This window comes from Scyliorhinus canicula, chromosome 1, assembly GCF_902713615.1.
Source record: "Scyliorhinus canicula chromosome 1, sScyCan1.1, whole genome shotgun sequence".
Taxonomy (NCBI): domain Eukaryota; kingdom Metazoa; phylum Chordata; class Chondrichthyes; order Carcharhiniformes; family Scyliorhinidae; genus Scyliorhinus; species Scyliorhinus canicula.
Genome location: NC_052146.1, coordinates 127,361,724 through 127,382,071, shown reverse-complemented (window position 1 = coordinate 127,382,071; position 20,348 = coordinate 127,361,724). Strand labels below are relative to the sequence as shown.

The following is a 20,348-nucleotide window of genomic DNA, read 5'->3' as shown; positions in this document are numbered from 1 at the left end:
GATGTGGGGTGGCTTTAGGGTGGGTGGGGTGATGTCGTACGGGTTTTTCTATATGGGTTTTTAACAAGGGGTCAGGTGGACGGGTTTGGGCAGAGGGGTAAACGGGGAGTTCGGGGAGCTGGTGGGGGGGACTGACAATGGGAGTGGCCCTGGAGGAGGCGGGGCCCGGCAGGGCGAAAGCGCGGGCTTTCTGCGGGGTTCCCGCACTGTGAGAGGGTGGGGGCGTGTTTTCTTTTCCCGCACAGGAGCGGGGGGAGGGTGGACTCGTTGACGGGCACAATGGAGGTGGGGCAGGCCCACGTTGGGAGGAGCCGAAAGTAGGGCGGGAGTCGCCGGGGTCAGCAGAAGTTAGCTGGCTCACGGGAGTGCTGTAGAGGGGGGGACGCGGCTAGGAGGGGTCCTAGCCTGGGGGGGGGGGGGGGGGGGGGGGGGGTACCGGGTTGCTGCTGAAACGGTCAGGAAGGGGCTGGAGGACGCAGGGAGTGCTGGAGGGGGGGGGAGTTGCCGCCGTGGGAAACGGGCAGAGCATGGGACGCTGGCCGGGGGTGGGCAAGGGATAGGGTATGGCTAATCGGCAGGGGAAGGGGGCAGGGAGCCCTCGGATCCGGCTGATAACTTGGAATGTGAGGGGGCTGAATGGGCCCGTCAAGCGGGCCCGAGTATTTGCGCACCTGAAGGGACTGAAGGCGAATATGGCCATGCTCCAGGAGACACACCTGAGAGTGGTGGACCAGGTCCGGCTGAGGAAGGGGTGGGTGAGCCAAGTGTTCCACTCAGGGCTGGATGAGAAGAGTAAGGGGGTGGCGATCCTGGTGGGGAAGAAGGTGTCGTTTGAGGCGTTGAAGGTGGTGGCTGACAGTGGCGGGAGGTACGTGATGGTGAGTGGCAAGCTGCAGGGGAGCGGGTGGTGTTGGTGAATGTCTATGCCCCAAATTGGGACGATGCGGGGTTTATGCGGCGTATGTTGGGCCGCATTCCGGACCTGGAGGCGGGGGGCCTGATCATGGGGGGGGGGGGACTTTAACACAGTACTGGATCCCCCATTGGATCGATCCAAGTCCCGGACGGGTAGGAGGCCGGCAGCGGCTAAGGTGCTGAGGGGATTCATGGACCAGATGGGGGGGGTGGACCCCTGGAGGTTTGCGAGGCCAAGGGCCAGGGAATACTCGTTTTTGTCCCATGTACATAAGGCCTACTCGCGGATTGATTTTTTTGTCCTGAGCAGGGGGCTGGTGTCGAGGGTGGAGGATGTGGAATACTCCGCCATTGCCATTTCGGATCATGCCCCGCACTGGATGGACCTCGGGCTGGGGGAAGAGAGGGACCAACGTCCGCTCTGGCGCTTGGAGGTGGGGCTGTTGGCAGATGAGGAGGTGGCCGGGAGGGTTCGGGGGTGTATCGAGAGGTACCTCGAGGCCAATGATAACAGGGAGGTTCGAGTAGGAACGGTCTGGGAGGCATTGAAGGCGGTGATGCCCCCAACTATCTCACGGACGCTGATTTCCCTGATCCTGAAGCGGGACAAGGACCCTCTGCAGTGTGGATCATATAGGCCGATTTCGCTGCTGAACGCCGATGCAAAGCTGCTGGCAAAGATCCTGGCCACTAGAATAGAGGATTGTGTGCCTGGGGTCATTCATGAGGACCAGACGGGGTTTGTGAAGGGAAGGCAGCTGAACACAAACGTCTGAATGCTCCTCAACGTCATTATGATGCCGGCTGTGGAAGGGGAGGCGGAGATAGTGGTGGCATTAGATGCGGAGAAGGCCTTTGATAGGGTTGAGTGGGAGTATTTGTGGGAGGTGTTGGAGAGGTTTGGGTTTGGGGAGGGGTTTATCCGGTGGGTGAGGCTGCTCTACGAGGCCCCGATGGCAAGTGTAGCCACAAATAGGAGGAGGTCGGAGTACTTTCGGCTGCATCGGCGGACGAGACAGGGGTGCCCCCTGTCCCCCTTGCTCTTCGCGTTGGCGATTGAGCCCCTGGCCATGGCATTGAGGGAGTCAGGGAACTGGAGGGGCCTGGTGCGGGGTGGGGAGGAGCATCGAGTGTCGCTGTACGCGGACGACCTGTTGCTGTATGTGGCGGACCCGGTGGGGGGGATGCCGGAGGTGATGAGGATTCTTAGGGAATTTGGGGGTTTCTCGGGGTATAAGTTGAACCTGGGCAAGAGTGAGGTGTTTGTGGTGCATCCGGGGGATCAAGAGGAGGGGATTGGTAGGCTCCCATTGAAGCAGGCAGGGAAGAGCTTCAGGTACCTAGGGGTCCAGGTGGCGGGGAGCTGGGGGGCCCTGCACAAGCTCAACCTCACAAGGTTGGTGGAGCAGATGGAGGAGGAGTTTAAGACGTGGGATATGTTACCGCTGTCACTGGCGGGGAGGGTGCAGTCCGTTAAGATGACGGTGCTCCCGAGGTTTTTGTTCCTGTTCCAGTGCCTCCCCATCCTTATCCCGAAGGCCTTTTTTAGGAGGGTCAACAGGAGTATCATGGGATTTGTGTGGGCGCATGGGACTCCGAGGGTTCGAAGAGTGTTCCTGGAACGAGGGATGGTGGGGGGGCTGGCGTTGCCCAACCTCTGTGGGTACTATTGGGCTGCCAACGCAGCGATGGTGCGTAAGTGGGTAATGAACGAGGAAGGGGCAGCATGGAAGAGGATGGAGGCGGCGTCTTGTGTGGGCACGAGCTTGGAGGCGCTAGTAACGGCGCCGTTGCCGCTCCCTCCAACGAGGTATACCACAAGCCCGGTGGTGGCGGCTACCCTCAAAATTTGGGGGCAATGGAGACGGCACAGGGGAGAAATGGGGGGCTCGATGGAGGCCCCGATACGGGGGAACCATCGGTTTGTCCCAGGGAGCATTGATGGCGGATTTCTGGGCTGGCACAGGGCAGGTGTGTGGCACTAACAATTATACTCAAAGCCGAGAGACTAGTACAATAGAGGCTTTATTGCTGTACGATGTTGTCCCTCCATCCGCAACTGTAGACTGAGGGTCTGAGCAGCTCTCATACATATTTATACACAAGCTCCCTGTGGGCGGAGCTAGCCGGCAGGGGCTGACCGGAGGAACCTGTATTACAAGTACAGGCATACATCCCCCTACTGCAGTACACATAACTACAGTGGTTATCTCACCACATTCACCCCCTGTAAAAAATGAGTCCGGCGGGGGTGACATGTAACTGTAATACAAAGGATGCTATTTACAAGAGGGTCCAACAAGGAAAATCAAGAGTCCATCCGGTTAGCAGGTTACAGGTTGAGCCGAATCGGTGGTCGGACGTTCCGCTGTGATCGGCGTAGCTGTGGTGGTGACGTCGGCACAGGCGGTGATGGCCCCGATGGTGCAGGTGCTGGCGGTGTTGGTGCTGGCTGCTGGCGGGATGACTCCGAGAGCAAGCCGAAATCTTCCATGTCCTCCAGGGTGGGCAGGGGGATGAGGGATGGACCTGATGGGGACGAATAGGGGGGGCACTGGGGTTGGCGCAGGAAGGGGTGTGGGCATGGGATCGGCACCTGAGGGAGCCAGGTCCCGGAGCGAGACTGTGTCCTGGCGGCCGTCGGGGAACTCCACGTAGGCATACTGAGGGTTGGCGTGGAGAAGGCGTACTTTGTCCACCAGGGGTTCCGCCTTGTGGTGCCGTACATGCCTACGGAGAAGGACTGGGCCCGGAGTCGTGAGCCAAGTCGGGAGCGACACTCCGGATGTGGACTTCCTAGGGAAGGCAAAAACGCGTTCATGGGGTGTACTGTTGGTTGCGGTGCACAGTAGCGACCGAATGGAATGGAGCGCGTCAGGGAGGACCTGCTGCCAGCGAGCGGCTGGGAGGTTTCTGGACCGTAGGGCCAGCTGGACGGCCCTCCATACCGTCCCGTTCTCCCTCTCTACCTGCCCGTTTCCTCGGGGGTTGTAGCTGGTCGTCCTGCTGGAGGCGATACCCCTGCTGAGCAGGAACTGACGCAGCTCATCGCTCATGAATGAGGATCCCCTGTCACTGTGGATATAGTCGGGGAAACCGAACAGGGCGAAAATGGAATCCAGGGCCTTGATGACGGTGGCAGACGTCATATCTGGGCATGGGATGGCAAAGGGGAACCTAGAAAATTCATCGACCACACTAAGGATGTAGGTGTTGCGGTCGGTAGAGGGAAGGGGCCCTTTGAAGTCCACGCTGAGGCGTTCAAAGGGGCGGGATGCTTTCACCAGGCGCGCGCGATCTGGCCGGTAGAAGTGCGGCTTGCACTCCGCACAGATCTGGCAGTCTCTGGTGACTGTCCGTACTTCCTCGACGGAGTAGGGCAGATTGCGGGCTTTGATCAGATGGTACAAGCGGGTGACCCCCGGATGGCAAAGGCTGTCGTGCAAGGCACGGAGCTGGTTCACTTGTGCACTGGCACATGTACCTCGGGAGAGGGCGTCTGGGGGCTCGTTGAGCTTGCCGGGGCGATACAAGATCTCGTAGTTAAAGGTGGAGAGCTCGATTCTCCACCGCAAGATTTTGTCATTCTTGATCTTGCCCCGCTGCGTGTTGTTGAACATGAAGGCTACCGACCGTTGGTCAGTGAGGAGAGTGAATCTCCTGCCGGCCAGGTAATGCCTCCAGTGCCGCACCGCTTCAACGATTGCCTGGGATTCCTTTTCGACAGAGGAATGCCGAATTTCGGAGGCGTGGAGGGTGCGTGAAAAGAATGCCACGGGTCTGCCGGCCTGATTCAGCGTGGCGGCAAGGGCGACATCTGAAGCGTCGCTCTCTACTTGGAAAGGCAGAGTCTCGTCTACGGCGTGCATCCCCGCCCTGGCTATGTCATATCGAATGCAGGCGAAGGCCTGTTGTGCCTCGGCCGAGAGGGGAAAATGTGTGGACTGGATAAGTGGCCGGGCCTTATCTGCGTATTGCGGGACCCACTGGGCGTAATAAGAGAAAAACCCCAGGCAGCGTTTGAGGGCCTTGGGGCAGTGGGGAATTGGGAGCTCCATGAGGGGGCGCATGCGGTCGGGATCGGGCCCCAGTAGTCCGTTTTGGACTACGTAGCCAAGGATGGCTAAGCGGTCTGTGCGGAACACGCATTTCTCCTTGTTGTACGTGAGATTAAGGAGAGATGCGGTGTGGAGAAATTTATAAAGGTTGGCATCATGGTCCTGCTGGTCATGGCCGCAGATGGTGACATTGTCGAGGTACGGGAAGGTGGCCTGCAATCCGTACCGGTCAACCATTCGGTCCATTTCTCGCTGAAAGACCGAGACCCCATTCGTGACGCCGAAGGGAACCCTCAGAAATTGGTACAGACGACCGTCCGCCTCAAAGGCAGTGTAGGGACGGTCCGATTTACGGATGGGGAGCTGGTGGTAGGCGGATTTCAGGTCAATAGTAGAGAAGACCCGGTACTGTGCAATCTGATTGACCATATCAGAAATGCGGGGGAGGGGGTACGCGTCGAGCTGTGTGTACCGGTTGATGGTCTGGCTGTAGTCCACGACCATCCTGTGCTTCTCCCCGGTCTTAACCACTACCACCTGGGCTCTCCAAGGGCTGTTGCTGGCCTCGATGATACCCTCCCGAAGCAGCCGCTGGACTTCGGACCTGATGAAGGCCTTGTCCTGGGTGCTGTACCGTCTGCTCCTGGTGGCGACAGGCTTGCAATCCACAGTCAGATTGGCAAAGAGGGAGGGGGCTCGACCTTGAGGGTCGCGAGGCCGCAAACGGTGAGGGGAGGTAGGGGTCCACCGAATTTGAGGGTGAGGCTCTGGAGATTGCACTGGAAATCCAGGCCTAGTAGGAGTGAAGTGCAGAGGTCGGGGAGAATGTACAGACGGAAACGGTCGAATTCCACACCCTGGACAGTGAGTTTAACCAGGCAGAAACCCCGGATCGGGACAGAGTGGGAACCGGAGGCAAGGGAGATCTGCCGGTCGGCGGGATGGATCGCAAGGGAATAGCGCCTTACCGTGTCCGGGTGGACGAAGCTCTCGGTGCTCCCGGAGTCGATGAGGCAGGAGGTCACATGGCCGTTGACCAGCACCGATGTGGAAGAGGGTGCCAGGTTGCGAGGACGGGACTGGTCGAGCGTAACGGAGGCGAGCAGTGGTTGGTCGGCGGTTGAGTCAGATGAGTCCGACGAGGAGCGGTAGCGACCCGTGTCCCGTGATGGCGGCCCCTGGAGACGAGATGGCGGCATCCGCAGTACCTGTGGGTAAAATGGCGGCATCCATGGAGCGCACGTTATGGGGTCGGAACAAAATGGCGGCGCCCATGGAACGCACATGGCTGTGGTGGATGAAGATGGCGGCGCCCATGGGGCGCACGTGGCGGGGGCGGCAAAAGATGGCGGCGCCCACTGATTGCACGTGGAGTCGGGGGAAGCGGACGGCGGGGCCCATTGAGGGAGCGGCTGAGGCGTGGGGACCGGCGGCGCGATAGCGGCGACCGTCCGGGACTGACACACCGCTGCAAAGTGGCCTTTCTTTCCACAAGCTTTGCAGGTCGCTGTGCGGGCCGGGCAGCGTTGGCGAGGGTGCTTCTGTTGGCCGCAGAAGTAACAGTAGGGACCCCCAGGGGGTGCGGTGCGGCGGGCAGCGCAGGCATAGTGCGCGGGGGCGGCTGCTGGGGGGGCTGTTTGCGGGGTCCACGAGGGGTGGGACGGATGGGCCTGGGGAGCCGTTTGCGGGGTCCACGAGGGGTGGGACGGATGGGCCTGGGGAGCCGTTTGCGGGGTCCACGAGGGGTAGGATGGGTGGGCCGAGTGGCTAGCGGAGTAAGTGTGCGCACTACGGGAGACGGCCGTCATGGAGAGCGCCAGGGCCTTTGCGGCCGCGAGGTCGGGGGGCGACCCCTTCCAGCAGTCGTTGCCGGATGGGGTCCGATGCAATGCCTGTAACGAAGGCATCGCGCATGAGTAAGTCCGAATGTTCCGCGGCTGTGAGGGCCCGGCAGTCGCAGTCTCGTACCAGAGGTATAAGGGCCCTCCAGAAGTCCTCAATCGACTCACCCGGCTGCTGGACGCGAGTAGAAAGTTGATGCCTCGCAAACAGGGTGTTCGTCGATGGTGCATAATTCTCCTTGAGCAGTTCCATAGCTGCGGTGTAGTCGGTCGCATCTCGAATGAGCGGAAAGACGCTGGAGCTAAGTCTGGAGTACAGGAGTTGCTTCTTCTGAGCCTCCGTCGGGGGAGGGTGTGCTGAAGAGATGTAGGCCTCTAAGACTGCGAGCCAGTGATCAAAGTCTTTTCTGGCGTGAGGCGAATGTGGATCCAGCTGCAGACGGTCAGGCTTGACTCTGATGTCCATGGTGACTGGGAAATCGTACAGCAATAAATTGTGGCGCTAACAATTATACTCAAAGCCGAGAGACTAGTACAATAGAGGCTTTATTGCTGTACGATGTTGTCCCTCCATCCGCAACTGTAGACTGAGGGTCTGAGCAGCTCTCATACATATTTATACACAAGCTCCCTGTGGGCGGAGCTAGCCGGCAGGGGCTGACCGGAGGAACCTGTATTACAAGTACAGGCATACATCCCCCTACTGCAGTACACATAACTACAGTGGTTATCTCACCACAAGGTGTTAGGAGGTTGAGGGACCTGTTTGTGGAGGGGAGGTTCGCGAGTTTGGGGGAGTTAGAGGGGAAGTTTGGGCTCCCCCGGGGAACATGTTTCGGTACATGCAGGTTAGGGCGGTTGCCAGGCAGCAGATGGAGGGGTTCCCCTTGTTGCCCCCACGGGGGGTACGGGACAGGGTGCTCTCGGGGGTGTGGGTCGGAGGAGGGAGGATTTCGGACGTATACCGGATAATGCAGGAGGTAGACGAGGCCTCGGTGGAGGAACTGAAGGGTAAATGGGAAGAGGAGCTGGGTGAGGAGATTGAGGAGGGGACGTGGGCGGATGCCCTGGAGAGAGTGAATTCCTCCTCTTCCTGTGCGAGGCTTAGCCTCATACAGTTCAAGGTGCTGCATCGGGCCCACATGACTGGGTCGAGGATGAGCAGGTTTTTCGGGGGCGAGGACAGGTGTGCTAGGTGCTCGGGGAGCCCAGCGAACCACGCCCATATGTTTTGGGCGTGCCCAGCATTGGGGGAGTTTTGGAAGGGGGTAGCAAGGACGGTGTCGAGGGTGGTGGGATCCAGGGTCGAACCAGGCTGGGGACTCGCAATTTTTGGGGTTGCAGTGGAGCCGGGAGTGCAGGAGGCAATAAAGGCCGGTGTTCTGGCCTTTGCGTCCCTAGTAGCCCGGCGGAGGATCTTGCTCCAATGGAAGGATGCGAGGCCCCCAAGCATGGAGGCCTGGATCTCTGATATGGCGGGTTTCATTAAATTGGAGAGGGTGAAATTTGCCCTGAGGGGATCAGTACAAGGGTTTTTCAGGCGGTGGCAGCCTTTTCTGGACTTCCTGGCGGAACGGTAGGGAAATAGGCCGACAGCAGCAGCAACCCGGGAGGGGGGGGGGGGGAGAACTGTGACATGGGTTTGTGGAGGGTGATATCTCTTTCCCTTTCGTTGTCTGGGTGCTCTTTTGTTTTTTTTTGTTTTTGTTTTGTTCTTTCCTTTTGTTTGAAGTTGCTCTTGAAGCTGGGGGGGTATTGTTCATGGGGTGTTACCGCGGGTGGTTGTTAATAGAGTTAAGATGTTTATATTTTGTATTTTGTAAAAATTTCAATAAAAATTATTTTTTTTAAAAAGGAAGTGTACCATTATTAGGACTGCTGGCATATAAGGGGTAAATAGTGTGCAACAGGACTACTGAATCTGTCCTTCATTTTCCTGTCAGTAGTCAAGGGGGATTGTGGTGGGGACCTTTAGTGAGAAGGAAATCTAACAGAACTTTTCCTTGCATGTTTTGTACTGAAGGTAGCCCAGTGTTAATTAGAACTGCAAAGCTGATCTTGCTTTTCTGCCATATAACCATCAAATACTTCTGAGGTGAAAAGCACAACAGTAGTCCCCTGCTATTTATAGATGCTGTTAATTAAGAAGTGGAGGATTTATGTCTTGAAGTGGTGACAGCTTCAATCAGGCGAGTCCTTTTAAGCCTTTGAATCATTGTTTTCTTGTTTTGCTCCTTTCTCCTTCAAATTCAGGGCTAGTCCAAGTTCAGAGACACTTCTCCATGGTGATGGTCACATTGGTGCAGGCAGCAAGTCTGTAATATTAATATCAGGAAAGCTGTAGTATGCAGAGCTGCCAGGAGCAGATGCTGCGTATAACCTCAGAATGAGTAATGCGCTACTATCACCCTCCTGTAAAAAACATTGTCAGCACTTTCGAAGAGGCTTGCAGTGCTGTTTCCCAATTGTGTCCTTTCAGGACAAGTAAGGAAAACAGTTTAAATAAGTAAAGAAATAGTGCACATCTCTACTGTTGCACAGGCTGCATGGAGTATGCTACTGGATATATCAAATCCCAGAATTGCTTATTTATTTTGTCAATTTTCTTCCGATCAGGAGTGGGTAGTTTTACATGTTACGCCACCCTGGGCAAGTAGACGGTCAATTCCAGCCCCACATGCCCCGGAGTCACAACATGCGTTAATTAACCAATAATTCTTATACAAATACCCAAAGTTGTTTGCCTTTGGCTGCCCAATGATTACAGGTTTGTAAGTTGAAACTCAATTACTGTTTATTTATAACAAGAATAATGATTAAATATGCAGTAAATACAACGGGATAACGACAAACTAATACCCATTACCCACTTTAATAGTACCACCCTCTATCCATACACACAAGACAGAGGGGTGGAAAGGGTCAAAATAGTCTTTGCTTCAAATGGTGGTTCTTCAGCATGCTTTCCTTTTTTTTTTTAAATTTAGATTGCCCAATTATTTTTTCCAATTAAGGGGCAATTTAGCGTGGCCAATCCACCTACTCTGCACATTTTTGGGTTGTGGGGGCGAAACCCACGCAGACACGGGGAGAATGTGCAAACTCCACACGGACAGTGACCCAGAGCCGGGATCGAACCTGGGACCTCAGCGCCGTGAGGCGGTTATGCTAACCACGAGGCCACCGTGCTGCCCTTTCAGCATGCTTTCCTCACAGCATTAAAGTTTCTGGTTTACAGCTGATATTGGTATTCTTTGTAGAGTTATTCATTCAATACAGCACTTACAGTCAGCAGGCTTTCTGGAGAGACGCTTTGGGCGCGATTCTCCGCACCCGCGGAAAATCGCGAAGTTGGCCGTGAAAACGGCCGGGTTTTGCGACGGCCCCACATGACCCATTTCCCGAGGTATTCATGTCCGGGAAATGGGCTAGGAGCGGGGCCGTGTCAATCACGTGCGCGATGACGCCGGAACGCTGCGACGCTACGAACACGCCCACGTGACGCCGCCCGACGCCGTAAAAAGGCGCGGGCGAGCACAGAAACTGCAGGCCAAGATGTCGGAGCTGAGGAGAGCAGCCCCGCGATTTGTGGAGGCTGATGTGGAGACGCTGCTCGATTCCATCGAGCAGAGGAGGGGCATCATCTGCCCGCGTAGAGGGCATCGCCACCCTGCCAGCGCGGTGCGCCAGGCTTGGCGTGAGGTTGCTGCTGCGTCAGTGCTGTGGGGCAGATCCCTCGCTCTGCTGACCAGTGTCGGAAGAAGATGCACGACCTCACCAGGGCTGCCAGGGTAAGTGCCAAGAGGGTGCCCCCGGGTCACAACCATCACTCCCCCCCTTTACTTAATCACCCACCTCCCCCCCCTGGCACGGGGGGTGGAGGGGGATTGGGGCAGAGTGAGTTGAGGGTGGTTCACAAAGTTGTCACAGACCCAGCGCTCTGGCCCCCGTGGAGAGATGCAATCGTCTTATTACAACTTGACCCCCAAACTGTGCCAGTATCTGAACGGACTGCTGATACCTGCCGTATTGTAATGATCTACCTATGTCCCCTCCCCCAACAGGACAAGACCGCTCACAACACCCGTGAGCGGAACAAGACGGGAGGGGGTTCGCCCATCCTGCAGCCCCTCACCACTTTTGAGCAGAGGGCTCTGGACCTTGTTGGCGGATCTGCCACCCGGGAGATCGCGCAATGCGAGGTTGGCGGAGCTGCAACAAGTGAGACAACCCTGCATGACAAACACCCCCCTCCCCCATCCTCTGTCCCTTCACACAGCCTGCCCACTGGGATACCTCCCCCATCCTCTGTCCCTTCACACACCCGCACCCACTGGGATACCTCCCCCATCCTCTGTCCCTTCACACACCCTGCCCACTGGGATACCTCCCCCATCCTCTGTCCCTTCACACACCCTGCCCACTGGGATATCTCCCCCATCCTCTGTCCCTTCACACTCTGCCCACTGGGACCGTCCAGCGCCTGGCCGAGCGTCTCTAAATATGCTGTTTCATTCTCTTCCCTAGGATATGATGCCGAACGACCAGGGCTGTCTGGCTCCAGACGGACACAGGCATCTGCCCCCACCTCACCCGGGGCCGCACGACAGAGGGTGCCCGATCAGCAGGGAGTCCCATCCTCCCCAAAAGGGGAGCAGGACGCCCAGAGGGCGGCGACACCCCTAGTTGAAGAAATGGCCTGCGAACGCCCTGCGGCCTCTCGGCGGGCCGATGACATTGAGGAGGCATCCACCCAAGACGACCTCGAGATTGCGGCACAGCTATCTCCCACACCATCCACCATCCCAGAGACACTCACCCCGGCTGGTCTATTTAGTGATGAGGCTCCTGGGTCACAGTCTGGGTCGCACGTCACAGCTGAGCAGGTACAGCAGGTGGAGGTCGGAGCAGCCGAGGGCCCGGACTAGCGGAGGCCAGGCCAGGCCCAGCATGCAACTGGCTCCCAGACGTTTTCAGAGTTCCTGGACTTTCTCAACCCACCCGCACAGCCGATGCATCAAGAAACCCAGGGACTCGATGACGGGATGAGGGCTGTCTTCCAGACTCTGCAGACGCTGTTAGAGGAGTCGAACCGCGTCCATGAGCAGGGAGTGGTGCCGCTCATGGCAGAAACCCAGGCCGACACCGCACGGGTGGCATCCGCGGTGGAGGCAATGGGTGAAACGGTTTTGGCCATGGGTCAGGTTATGCAAGACGTTGGGCTTCACGTGCAGGCGTCATCCTTGGCCCTGGACAGGGTTGCCCTCTCACAGGCAGCAATGCGCCAGAGCCAAAATGACATTGCCGGTGCGCTGCGGGCCCTGGCCGAGTCTCAGCAGGTCATGGCCCAGTCACAGCACGCCATGGCACAGTCACAGCAGTCGATGGCACAGTAAGTCGATGGCACAGTCCCAGCAGTCAGTCACGGAGAACATCAACCGCCTGACACGTGCTGGATGGTGTCGTGCACTCACAGGTTGAGGTCGCACAGTCCCTGGCGGGAATGTCTAACTCCCTGGACTCCGTCTCTGCAAACCTTCGGATCCTGGTGGATACCGTTGCAGGCCTCCAGGACTGGCAGCGCCAGGTGTCGGTGGCGCGACGGGGAACCTCCCCTCTGTCCCAATGTGAGGCCCGGGGGCCACCAGGCTCCCCGAGGGAGGAGGAAGTTTCGGGGCCCGTCCCATTAACTCCATCACGGGACGTCCAGGAATTCTCGGCCTCCCCTGTCCCATCCCTGGTGCATCGAGTGGGCAGCAGGCAGAGCAGGGTGGTACAACGTTACCCGAGACGCCCGCAGAGCAGCCTGGCCCATCAAGGCTGGGTCGCCCCAGGAAACGCTTGCCGAAGGAGAAACTAGTCGAAGGGGGCGATTCGCAGCAGTCCTCCTCCACTCCTGCTGTATCATCTGGGGAATCACTTAGACGTAGTGGCCGTAAGGCAACAAAGATAGACACTGAGTAAGTTGGCACGGGTGAAGGGCACAGTTTAGTTGTAGGGGCTAGGGCACCTGTAAATGTTTGTTAACATTAAACGCACTGTTCCACCTTACTTGTAATACCGTGTGATTGTTCCACAGCCACAGGAATCGTGATGGTGACCGAGTGTCGCTGGGGTCGACGAGCGGTGAAACTTCGGTGCCGGGTGTGCAGTCCCTTTCCCCCCCCCCCCCACCACCTCCCACAGCTAGCCCACGCGGGCACGTGATGGAGTGTCCGTGACGAACTCAGCGGCCACCAAGGTGGATGGTTCAGCTATTGCCATGGGTCAGACTCTCTCTAACGATTCTGAGCTCACAGCTCTTCACAGAGCGGGCTGTCATCATTCCACATGGCACTGATCACACCCTCTGACACAGCCATCAATGTTGTGCCATACCGTCTGGACCCAGTGGTAAGGGTGATGTCTAAGTGGAGCAGTGTACACTGAGAGGGGGGGGGGGGGGGGGGGGCTGTGGTGGTGGCAGTTGTGTGTTGACCCTCTGCACGACTAGCGATGCAGGTGGTGGTTTGGTGTTCAGCGGGGACGTCGCATACGACGCGTGAACCGTGCTGCCACCAAGGCGTCGCGTGCCCGCCATCCTCGCCGGGTCCGTCGTGCCGCCTCCTGGACATCACCAGCACCTGGGTCGTGTCTGCGTGCTGCACCCGCCACTCCGCCAGCCTCCTCCTCCTCCTCATCCTCCCTCTCCTCCCCCTCCTCTATGCTGGCGCCACTGCCACTGGCTTCTCCCTCCGCCTCCTGCAGCAGGTCATCTCCCCTCTGCATCGCGATGTTGTGGAGCGCACAGCAGACCACAACAATGCGAGCGACCCTGTCGGGCTGGTACTGCAGGGCCCCTCCGGAGCGGTCCAGGCACCTGAATCTCATCTTCAGGAGGCCAAGGCAGCGCTCCACCACACCCCTGGTTGCTGCATGGGCCTCGTTGTATCGTGTTTCCGCATTGGTCTGAGGCCTCCGTATAGGCGTCATCAGCCAAGACCTCAGCGGATAACCCCTGTCGCCTAGCAACCAGCCCCTCAGCCGGGGGGGACGTCCCTCAAACATCGCAGGGATGTACGACTGCGCCAGTATGTAAGAGTCATGCACACTCCCTGGGAACCTTGCACAGAGGTTCATGATCCTCATGTGGGGGTCGCATACCACCTGGATATTCATGGAGTATGTCCCCCTTCTGTTTGTGAACACGTCCCTGTCCCCTGCAGGCGGGCGCATGGGGACGTGAACACAATCGATTGCTCCCTGCACCATCGGTATCCCGGCCACCCTGGCAAATCCACGAGCTCGTGAGTCTTGAGTTGCTCGGTCCTCGGGAAAGGTGATGTAGCGATCGGCGATGGCATAGAGGGCGTCGGTCACATCCCGGATACACCTGTGGACCGATGACTGGGAGATCCCGGAGAGGTCCCCGCTCGGAGACTGGAAGGAGCCGGTCGCATAGAAGTTAAGAGCGACCGTCACCTTGATGGCAACCGGGATCGCGTGTCCTCCCCCCGTTCACGTGGGGCGAGGTGCGCCACGAGGTGGCAGATATGTATCACCGTCCGCCTATGCAGCCGGAGTCTCCTCCTGCAGGTGATGTCCGTCATTGTTAGGAAAGAGATCCGGGCACGGTACACCCTCGGCCTTGGTCGTTGCCTCTGGTGCCGTGGCTGCACCCTCACTCTCTCCTCTTCCTCTTCCTCCTCCTCCTTCTCCCCATGCTGCTCGACGACTGGCAACTCCTCGGCCCTTCCCTCTGCTGCTGCAGCTGGCCCTGCAGCCACTGCGGGTTGTGGCTGTGGATGCTGCTGCATCGCCAAATGCAGTGCAGCGGCCCCAACCATTGCGCAGAACATAGCCGTTCTGTTCACATTGTGCTAACCTACAGAAGGGTGGTGGGGGGCAGAGAAACGGGACATGTTAGACGGAGGTTAGTCGACACCTCAGCAGCCGCCTGCCACGGGATACCTGTGTGTCCCGGTGGCCTGGTCGCGCTGCTGACACGCGGGCAGCCTAACCCCTGGTCACTTTCTGCATCCAACAGGCAGTTAACTACGTCCTCCTCACCGGTGCGTCAGTGGCCTGTGGCCGTAAGCCACAGGGCAACCAGCGGCTGTGTCCTTGTGACCGGCACGCCATGGCATGGTGGCAGACATTTTGTAACCGGGGTTGGACGGGTCACTCGCTCACTCTCTCCCTACCCCCCTCCCCACTCCCACTCCCCCCCCTCAGTCTCCCCCACTCCCCCTTCCGTCTCCCCCTCCATCTCCCCCACTCCCCCCCTCAGACTCCCCCCTCCGTCTCCCCCACTCCCCCCTCCGTCTCCCCCACTCCCCCCTCCGTCTCCCCCACTCCCCCCCTCAGACTCCCCCCTCCGTCTCCCCCACTCCCCCCCTCCGTCTGCCCCACTCCCCCGCTCAGACTCCCCCACTCCCCCTCCATCTCCCACACTCCCCCCTCCATCTCCCACTCCCCCCTCCATCTCTCCCACTCTCCCCTCTCCGTCTCCCCCACTCCCCCCTCCGTCTCCCCCACTCCCCACTCCGTCTCCCCCACTCCCCCGCTCAGACTCCCCCACTCCCCCCCTCCGTCTCCCCCACTCCCCCCCGCTCTGGACCCCCTCCCGTTCTCGGGGATGCCTTCCCCGTTGTGGCCAGACTCCAGCAGTGCGCTGAGCGGTGCGCCCACCTCCTCGAAGCTGTCGTCAGCCAGCACGACTGGTTGACGAACTTGAAAAGCAGGTGTGTTGGCCGGCGTGAAAACAGTGTGTGATGACGTCGGGACTTCGGCCCATCCTGCCGGAAAATAGCGGGGGGGGGCCAATAAGTAGCGATTCTGGTCGTGTCCGGGGCGCTTTCGAGGAGTTTGCCGGGAATGCCGACTTGTAGTTTGTGCGGGGTTCGGAGAATAGCGAGAGGGCGTCGGACCAGCGTTGCCGTGAAAATTTGCGCCGCCCGCTATTCTCCGAACCGTCGTGAGTGCGGAGAATCGCGCCCTTTATTTCTGATCAAACTGGGCCTCCAGTTCGTGGTTCATATTCAGGCCTATAACTTTCTGGATAGACACTTTATTTTACATCAAACCTTGCTTTTAGCTCGTGGTTTGACATCAAGCCTCTGCAGTCAAGAGAATGCCACCCAAACTCGCTGGAGAGAGAGTCAGCCCTCACAGTGACCCTATGGAGAGGATTAGTTAGATCTTTTTGGTGTGAGGTAGTTATATTCCCCCATCCAGACTGCAGAATCAAACTGGAACCTCGTACTATAAAAATCATTCCAATGGGATCAAATCCGATCACCACCTGCTATCGGGCAGAACACAGCCCTTTGAGCCAATTCATTGGCTACCAGACAAATCAATCAATCATAGTCATCATTGATGTCAGCAAGCCTAAAACAGTACAGCCTTCTGGATCCTTCTCTTTGAATTAAAGATACAGGCTACCTTAAAGACACGTGTCCACAAATCATCCATGAATCAAAAATGTAATGGTAAAAATCAAAGAAAGGAGAAATAAGGGAACAACCAGGAAGACCCTCACAACATCCCTCAATCTCGGTAACATTGATGTCAATTATCATGTTTTTGCTGCAATCAGCCAGGGGCAGGATTCTCCGTTTGGGAGACTTGTGTTGACACCGGGACTGAATTGCGTGCAATTTCCGTTCCCGTTGGGGGCACTATTCAGAAAGAGATTCAGGACATGCAAATCCAGCACTCTGCTGGCGATATTCAGAGCAATTCCTAGCCCAACGCATGTTCTAACCGCTGGAACTGGAGTTAGTGCTAAAGAGCCTGGACGTTGGAGCTGTTTTTACATGCCCCACGTACCACACACTCACTGCAGCCACCAAGGTGGCTCACAGAAGACCTGTCCCTTGAGTTTGGGAGTCTGAGATGGAACCACAGCTCCATGCCAATGAGGAAAAGAGGGACACCCTCTTCCCTCGGGTGGGCCACAGGTTCACGAATGCCCTCCAGAACATGGGGTGGGAGGTGGTGACAGAGGCAGTCAGCGCTGCCAGCCTCACCAGGAGAAGACAGCTGGTGATTCGGAGGGGTTGAGGTAACTACTGAGGCCTCTGCCCTGAGAGGGGCAGAGATCCAGGGAGAGCCCTCTGGTTTGGGTGAGACCTGCTGATCACCTGCTTCCTCTGCAGTGGGGCAGCGCTTCTGAGGAGCGCCATCAACTGGTGGGCCTCTGATGGAACTTGGCCCTATTCATCCTCTTCGTGATATAGCTGAGGTGTGAGGGTGCCTGGGTGGGCACCCAGAGGCCTTTTGAGCATTTAAGGGATACAGGCAGCTCTCAGCAGTGTGAGCAGCCAGGAGACTGTAGGTAGCACCAAAGGAGCGCTTTTAAAAGACATACTACAGCAATGGCAGTCTGAGCCAGGCCACCCTGATCCCGAGGGAGACATAGTAAGTCCACGGACTTGGCCGCCAAGTTGCTCTCCGCTATTACCCGCAGCAAGCCCAATAGCTTTCTTTAAAAAAAAATAAATTTAAAGTACCCAATTCATTTTATTTTCCAATTAAGGGGCAATTTAGCGTGGCCAATTCACCTACCCTGCATATCTTAGGATTGTTGGAGTGAGACCGACGCAGACACTGGGAGAATGTGCAAACTCCACACGGACAGTAACCCGGGACTGGGATTGAACCCGGGCCCTCGGTGCCGTGAGGCAGTAATGCCAACCACTGTGCCACTGCTGCCCTAGCCCAACTGTTTTCAATGGTGTTTCAGTATTCTTTTTTAGATCCCGTTCCCCCTCCGCAGCCATGGCGTCCAGTCTCTGCTTGTAAATACTTGTAGTAAGTTGCGCCTGCGTGACTTCCACCTAAGAGGGGCTGGGTACAGCGGAAGCGGGGAGCATACTGGGTCCAACCCGGTAATCACGTTTAAATAAATGCAAATATGTGTTTTGCATGCCGGTGTGGGGCTAACCTCATTTTCGCTGCCAGGGAGGGACCGGAACCAAAATTATTGACAGTGGGGTTATTATATGACTGAAACCTATGTAAAATCTATGGACTGTGGTGCATTCTAAAAGTGAAATTCCTCCCAGATGCACTGCTGATACTCCTTGGATACTGGCCTTTGACCACTCTTGAATCTGCTGTTAATTCCATGGGCACTGATTGGTAAACTCAGTCAGAGGCTCAGGATGGATGGCGTGGAAAGTGTCGTGAGAAGAGAGTTGCATCTACTCTTGAGAGTGCTTTAGGTTAACCATGGTATCAGCGGTGGCTCAGTCAATAGCAATCTCCATTCCAACTCCCACTCCGGACACTGGAGAAAAAATCTAGGCTGGCACTCCAGTGCAAATTGTCCTTTGAATGAGATAAAAACTCAGGCCACATCTGCCCCCCCCCCCCCCCCCCCCCCCAGGTGGTTGTGAAACAAGAAGAGCAGGGAATCCTTCCAGTGACTGGCCAATAGTTGAGCCTGAGCCTAATTCAGGGGAGCAGGTTATCTGGCCGTTCTAACTTTGCTGTTTTTGGATGTTTGCTCAGCACAAAATTGGCTGTTGTGTGTACAACATAAAATCAGTGACTATACGCTTCAAAAGCTTTTCACAGCTTTTAAAAGTGCTGTTGCTCTTTTATAACCACAGTGTGTTTAACCCATATACGATGGACAAATGATGACAGAAGTTTGTTCAGTACGATAGTTTATTTGACATACACAAGATTTACTTAATTAATCACACGTTCATGCACATTGGATTATAACTAACACACTCAAACGTCCTTGACTTTACTTCCAGGTGACTTCCAGAGTAGATGAGGCCTTATCTGGTTCTAGTAGATTGGCGGAGGTTGCAGTTTTGTAGGTAGTCTGTGTTCTCTGTTGTCGTCCTTCTGTGGATGGCGTAGGCTCTTGGTCTTGGCTGGTGTTGGTAGCTGTTGATGCTGCAGTCGAGAGAGAGCGGGTGATGGCTGCGCAATGCTTTTAATCGGCTTGGATCTTCCCTGCCCCTTTTGTGGACGGTCTCTCTTGTGAAGGGTCGCTGTCAATCAATTGATCAGGGCTCCATCCCCCTGATCGATCAAGTCCAATTAAGAGCTGTCCCATCAATTTTGTGATGGGCACTCAGTGGCCATGCCTGGAAGTGTTCAGAGCAGTGATTGGGTGATGCTGACGATGTGATTGACAGGATAGTTCTATTGTTCCTGAGAAGACCTTTTTAATGGCCCTTTTCCTGTGTTAGTTTCTGCATAATCTGAGCTGTAGTTTGGATATTTATAGGCTGCAGCCTGTCTGTGTTCCAGCTTGGCCACATTTCCCATCACACTTTGCGGGTGGCCATTTTAGATGGCCACAGTGCTTTGGGATGTTGTAAAAAGTGCAATAATAAATGAATGACTCCATTCCCCTACACTCCAGTTCTTGTCTCCCTCACTTTAAGAAATGTTTCATTCACTTTTTCAAAAAAAGATGAGTTCTAATTTAATATAACCTGATTAATAAGCCTCTGTCTTGAGGAAAGACTGATCAGTCTGTCTGATGATGCAAGTGTACAGCAGGTACCAAGCTTAAATGATAGGAGATTCTGGGGAACATATTTGTTTCTTGATTCCCTGTGGGTGGGTAGCATTGTGGGCCTCTGCATGTGCAGTGTTGCTCAATGATATAATTCAAGAAGCAGGTAGTCAGTATAGCATCGTTAGAAAGCGGTACAACATGAATGAAGTTCTCCGCAGCACCTCCATTCTATACGTAATATCCATTTGTGATTATATATGACCTCCACAATGACTTTCCTTTCATTTTTCATTTTAAACTGTAACTGCCCACATCCTGCTCCGGGCAGCCAATTTATAGATCTTCCCTGTAGCATGCACCAAAACTGGCCTGAACACCACTGCTCTAATGGAGGTTGAAACCATTTTGGAATGTTGCAAAGATGCTGCAATTTTCATCAATGTGATTTGTTTGAATTTCTCACTCGTTATATTTTTTGTTTCTGAAGGTACATGAAGCTTGGCACAAAGCACCCAGAGTCCAACACAGCTGGGAATGATATCTTTGCAAAGTTCTCAGCTTACATCAAAAATTCTAAGCCTGAAGCTAATGAAGGTAAGCAGAAAAATGAAAATGAAAAATGAAAATCGCTTATTGTCACGAGTAGGCTTCAATGAAGTTACTGTGAAAAGCCCCTAGTCGCCACATTTCGGCGCCTGTCCGGGGAGGCTGGTACGGGAATGGTGGGATGTTGGCATTAATTTTCTGAGTATCAATTCAAAGTATCAACACAGGAACACACACACAATACACTCTCTAATTGTTGACTATGGTGAGTTTAATTTTACTCTTGAACAAGCTGTGTAATTTGGTTATGGATTAAATTCTTGCATTTTGAGAGGGTGGATTTGGGATGTATTTATTGCCAGTGAGGTGTTGGTCAAACTTTAGAATTATAGAATCCCTACAGTGCAGAAGGAGGCCATTCACCCATTGAGTCTGCACCAACCCTCCGAAAGAACATCCTACCTGGGCCCACTCCCCTGCCCTAACCCCGTAATCCCACCTACCCTGCATATCTTT

At 55.9% G+C, this 20,348-nt stretch overlaps 1 protein-coding gene across 2 annotated transcripts in view; it reads left to right on the top strand.

Moving 5' to 3' along the window:
- LOC119967274 (chloride intracellular channel protein 4) overlaps positions 1-20,348 on the top strand; it is a 165,759-nt gene that overhangs the window by 112,970 nt on the left and 32,441 nt on the right. For both annotated transcript variants that reach the window (XM_038799594.1, XM_038799604.1), the window contains exon 4: positions 19,774-19,880. In XM_038799594.1, the coding sequence (XP_038655522.1) occupies positions 19,774-19,880 (107 nt within the window). The remainder of the gene's footprint in view (positions 1-19,773; positions 19,881-20,348) is intronic.